The sequence below is a fragment of the Eurypyga helias genome, unplaced genomic scaffold (assembly GCF_000690775.1).
Source record: "Eurypyga helias isolate BGI_N326 unplaced genomic scaffold, ASM69077v1 scaffold7020, whole genome shotgun sequence".
NCBI lineage: Eukaryota > Metazoa > Chordata > Aves > Eurypygiformes > Eurypygidae > Eurypyga > Eurypyga helias.
Genome location: NW_010226344.1, coordinates 47288 through 52393, shown reverse-complemented (window position 1 = coordinate 52393; position 5106 = coordinate 47288). Strand labels below are relative to the sequence as shown.

Genomic DNA, 5106 nt, shown 5'->3' with positions numbered 1-5106 from the left:
AAAAAGTGAAGCAAATTCATGTCCATGAAAACACTTCACTTCCAGAGTTACCAGAATTAAGAAAATCCTCCAACTGAGACCTCAAATGTTGAAATAGTATACATGCAGCCAAGAACAGAGAATAAAAAGAGTGCAGCTCAGTTCTGTTCTACCTGAAACGCTTGTCCTCAGTTCAGAATTTCTACTTCACAAATCCAAACAGGACAGTACGTGGTTTTACTTTATATTAGGGTTTATTCTAACATTGCATCACCTCAAGTGTCTGCAGAGGAACAGAGACTATGAGCACTGATGAGAGGGATTTGCAAAACCAAAGTCTGGCACACAGCAACAAAACATGCCCTGCAGGTCAACGAAACCTGGCTTTCAGATCTATAACCCTCTGGAAAACTGAATGGACCTCAGAAAAAGGTCATGGCTTTTAGTTCTGAAATTGAGAACTTCTCCCTCCAAACCATGGTTTTCTCGTGATCATGGCAGAAGTGAAAAGCAGGCAGCCTGTTTCCCTTCTCTGGACATGAGAGGACAGAAATACTCTTAAAATCCCAGCCAGAAAAAAACTGCTTGAGCTTTTGTGCCTTTCAGTGCTTTTCTCAGCACATCTCTGTACTTCCACAACTAAGAAAGCCACTATTCTCAAAGCTTTATGAAATTCTGAAGTGCTCTTTTAAAGCCTCCAAACAGTTTATACACAGGAATATTTAACTGCATTCTGAGATACCTAGTACATAAAACTATTTCCTCTTCCACCTGAATATCATAGATCATAGAATGGTTAGGGGTGGGAGGGGCCTTAAAGATCATACCTGCCATGGGCAGGGACACCTTCCACTAGACCAAGTTGCTCAAAGCCTCATCCAGCCTGGCCTTGAACACTTCCGGGGATGGGGCATCCACAGCTTCCCTGGGCAACCTGTTCCAGTGCCTCACCACCCTCCCGGTGAAGATCTTCTTCCTGATGTCCAATCTAAATCTCCCTGCTTTCAATTTAAACCAGTCACCCATGTCCTGTCACTACAGGCCCTTGTAAAAAGTCCCTCCACGGCTACGCTTGTAGGCCCCTTCAGGTACTGGAAGGCTGCAATAAGGTCTCCCCAGAGCCTTCTCTTCTCCAGGCTGAACAAGCTCAGCCTTTCATCATAGCAGAGGTGCTCCAGCCCTCTGATCATCTTCCTGGCCTTCTCTAGATTCACTCCAACCAGCTGATGTATTTATGTTGAGGGCCACAGAGCTGGCCGCAGAAATCTAGAGGGGATCTCACAACAGACCCCTTAAATCCATTCTTAAGTCCAGATCCATGCACTGCAGATGTTTACTATTAAACCATGTAGATGTTTAAACATCCCTACTTCTGCACCTGGCGCTTTACAGCAGGTTTCTGGTGGATAATCTGACCAAGAATAATGATGGGCAAGAGCTACCTAAATGGGATATGGGCATGCCCTTCCAGTGAGGTGATTGTGTGCACTTGTAAGAACATATTTTCCTAAAGGATGCCACCCCCTCTACCAGTCTCAGACGTGTGTAGCCTAAGCTCCATGTTGGTCTCCAGCTATGAGTATTATTCAGTATGGTGCGAAGAGATTCTCATTTCTCATTCAGAAAACACAACCTAACTGCAGTTCCAGTCTCTTCCATCATGGGTCAGGTTCCTAATGTCACATTATTGCAGTTCCACAGCTCTTTTAAAAGATACCCTCACGAGGCTGTATCCAAGTGATGGTCTGCTTTGGTTTAAAAAGTTTTCTGATAAGTATATTTTGGAAATATATGTCAATTGTTTCTATTTCATATGTGTCTATCTCAGTAGTCTCAGGACACTTCCAACTGGTGTTCTACCAAACGTTCTGCTGTGAATGTATCATCTAAATGTCAGCACTGGGGAGTGATAGTCACTTTCTTGTGATAAAAGGCAAAAGATGTTGTCATATTTAATGAGCTTCATTCTTCCAGATCCCTGGTTTCATTGCTCTCTTGTGGAGAGGTCCCAGCTAAATGCTATTTAATCTAAAGACGTCCTACCAGTTTCAATATCATATGATTAACAACACAAAATTATTACAAACATTTTCAAGTAAGTTTTATGTCTAAAAATGGTTTTGTTAAAAAACAACGTGGGGATGATTTTCAAATTAGATGCCATTTGCATCCCTTACGTGCAGCCCTTCATACTTCTGGGGGAAGAAAAGGGTGTCTGCCTAAGATAAAACACTCTCTATGTAATTCCTTGTTTCAAGGCCAGTGTTGTAAATAAGGCTGAATAACATTTCTGGCATATACTGTTTTCACTGACAAGCTCCTGCCTGAGATCCTGTTTCTTTCTCAAGGGAGACGAGAAAAATCTACATTTAGATTAATGGACTTCAACTATATTTTTATTATAATTGATGAGTGAGTCACACATGGTGACTTAGTCAACACAACCTAATTTTGTCCTAATTACTGTTAAGAAATTTTAGGAATGCTTCATTAAAGAAAGCAGACTGTTCATGACTTGTCATCTGAATTAAAGAATCCAATAAAGCAAATATATACCTCTTCTTCAGTAAATAATAAAATTCATACCCAGTCCTAGGTCCCTTCTTCTGCAACATGTATTTCCTTCAATCTGCTACAGAACTTAAAAACTATTTATTTCCTCCTTCCAAGAACACAAACTGTCTGCACATCTACATCCATCACTTATTGTTGCTCTGAGCTCTACTGCCATTATATACCACTATTTTGATTACAGCCAGCACTGAAAATGTCAGTGAGCTCTTTATCCGACAGGCAATGAAAAATATCAAACAAGAAATTTACTTTTGGTGCAAAATGGAAACTCCTATGTATTTCAATATTGAATGTGGATACAGAACAACAGAAACACCTCTTTTGTTTACTGTATGAACATACCAGGCTGAGTCCTACCAGCATACCTTAGAAAAGTTAAATTCTGGAAGGTGCAGCAAGATTTTGGAGAGCAGCTGGAGCACCTTCAGGAAGGACTCAGTGCTCTCAGCATCCCCAGCCTACTATCACTGAGATCATCATGGTACTGGGGATTAGAATCAGGAACCAACAGGAAGTTATTTGCTCCTCCCAGATGAAGACAGCACTCAGAAACACACACAATATGGTGAACAAACTGTACAACAAAAAGTAATGTGATCGTTTAAAAAAAAGACGAGAGAAATAATAACAACTTCTGGAAATTTTTAAAGAAGCTAAAAACAGTTGTTCGCCTGTAGAGAATAGTCTGAGAAGATTTCTTCAGCCCTCCACAACTGCTATTCCACTCTGTAACAAACATGACTTTAAAAATATTTGTAGAAGTAATGTTTGCAACAGTTTCGGTTTAAACGAAAAAGTTTCAATGAAACTATGAAGAAACAAAAAACCAAACCAAACACACTCATTTCTATTTCTGTGTGTTTCCAACAGTTTTTAAGAAAAGATAAGATCTGGAAGCTATATGCCTCAAACAGCTTGCATGCTTTTTCAGCAACTCACAATACCATGTTCCAAAAATGTCTTCCCATTTTTACAACTATTTTTGGCCAGTAAATTCAGCCTAACAGCTCTTTCCATATCAGGCATAAATTTAATGCAATTAGCAGTTGTTTATGAGTTTATTTTATTAGAAATACAGAAACCCCATAAACATTCAAGTAAAGATTATTATACAGGCAACTGGAAACATAAACTGTGAACTGATTCTGATCCAAGTTCAGACTCATGACAAAAGTACAAAGTGTCAGAAGTGTTGATGATGTAAATCTGAATAATGGCCTTCAAGGCTTAGGCTGCTGGAAAGTGATTATGTGGTATACTGAGATTCATAACACATTTCTAGAGCCCACGAGTGGACAAAACCCCCTGCAACTTTTCTGTAATAAGAATGTGATCTATGATACCATCATAAAGAACATTAACAGACTTCTGAGGGAACTGTTAGGATTGTTATATTACAGAAAATGAAATTTAGAAACCTAGAATTAACAGAAACAGGCAAGGATAGATAACAGAAGACCAGGTGTTTGGTAGCTAATCTATAATATCTCATGGCAGTAAAAACATGCAACAACATTCTTTTTAGAAAAAACAAGTGAAGAGCTTCAAGTGACAAATTCTTGTACAGTATAACTGGGGTTTTAACAGTGCTTTATAAAGAAAAATTTGGCCCACTGATAATGCACATGCTTACCTCTCATATGTCCTCTAGGGTACAAATTCAAAATAGACAAAGGAATACATACTTCACTAAAGGATGAATCACAGAACAAGAACAAAATCCACTCTATTTCACTGCCATGTATGTCAAAACTGAAGGAACAAGAGACACATAACCTGAGAGCTGAAAGCTTTGCATACTCACATCTCCATCTAGTGGCCTCTGGTCATCAGAGTCCCCGGTTGGACTGATGTCCTGCCTCATCACCCAGATAGGCTCCTTAGGTTCATCAGGTGTATACGGAGAACGGATGGTCCTTGTCTTCACTTCCTCAATAGCCTCTTTAATATCCTTAATGGCCAGTGAGATTGCATCTCTCTTTTCCTTGCTGTACCTCTGTACAGATTCTCCTGAGCTGGGTGTAACTCGTGACCCAGCTGGGAGCTGGCCATTACTTTCATGCCCACCACTGGCACGAGTGTGACCATGCTCCAAACTCTGCTCTGCCTCTGGCATGTCTTCAGCTGCCTTGTCTAAGCTCTGGGAGCTCATGCTCTGCTTCACCTCTGCTACAATCTGATCAATGTCCTCCTCTTGTTCATAACTATCCATTCTTGGGTAGGGTGCAAACTCTGCCTCCTTCTCAGGGCTGTCAGACTCTCCATCAGACCGTTCATCATAATGGTGAAGGCGGGCACCAAGTGCCTCCTTGCGGTAATTGTCGGCTTCCTCCCTTTCTCGCTCATACTGTTGGAACCCCTCCCTAACAGTGAGGTCTGGTGTATCTCCTATTTCCTCGTACACATGCTCCTGCAGTCCATAGTCGGCATAAGGCTCAGCATACTGTTCATCCTCTCCTCGGTGGAAGAGACGATGTGTGTAGACATAACCAGAGTAGGCTGCATTCATGGCTTCCTCGTGTTCGATGGAATGGAAATGTAAGTGATTGGGTA

General features: G+C 40.9%; 1 protein-coding gene across 1 annotated transcript in view; it reads right to left on the bottom strand.

Annotated features, from left to right (window-relative positions):
* APBA1 (amyloid beta (A4) precursor protein-binding, family A, member 1) overlaps positions 1-5106 on the bottom strand; it is a 34337-nt gene that overhangs the window by 28840 nt on the left and 391 nt on the right. Inside the window, exon 1 of the mRNA XM_010152734.1 lies at positions 4358-5106. This exon is cut by the window's right edge and continues 391 nt beyond it. Within this exon, the coding sequence (XP_010151036.1) occupies positions 4358-5106 (749 nt within the window). The remainder of the gene's footprint in view (positions 1-4357) is intronic.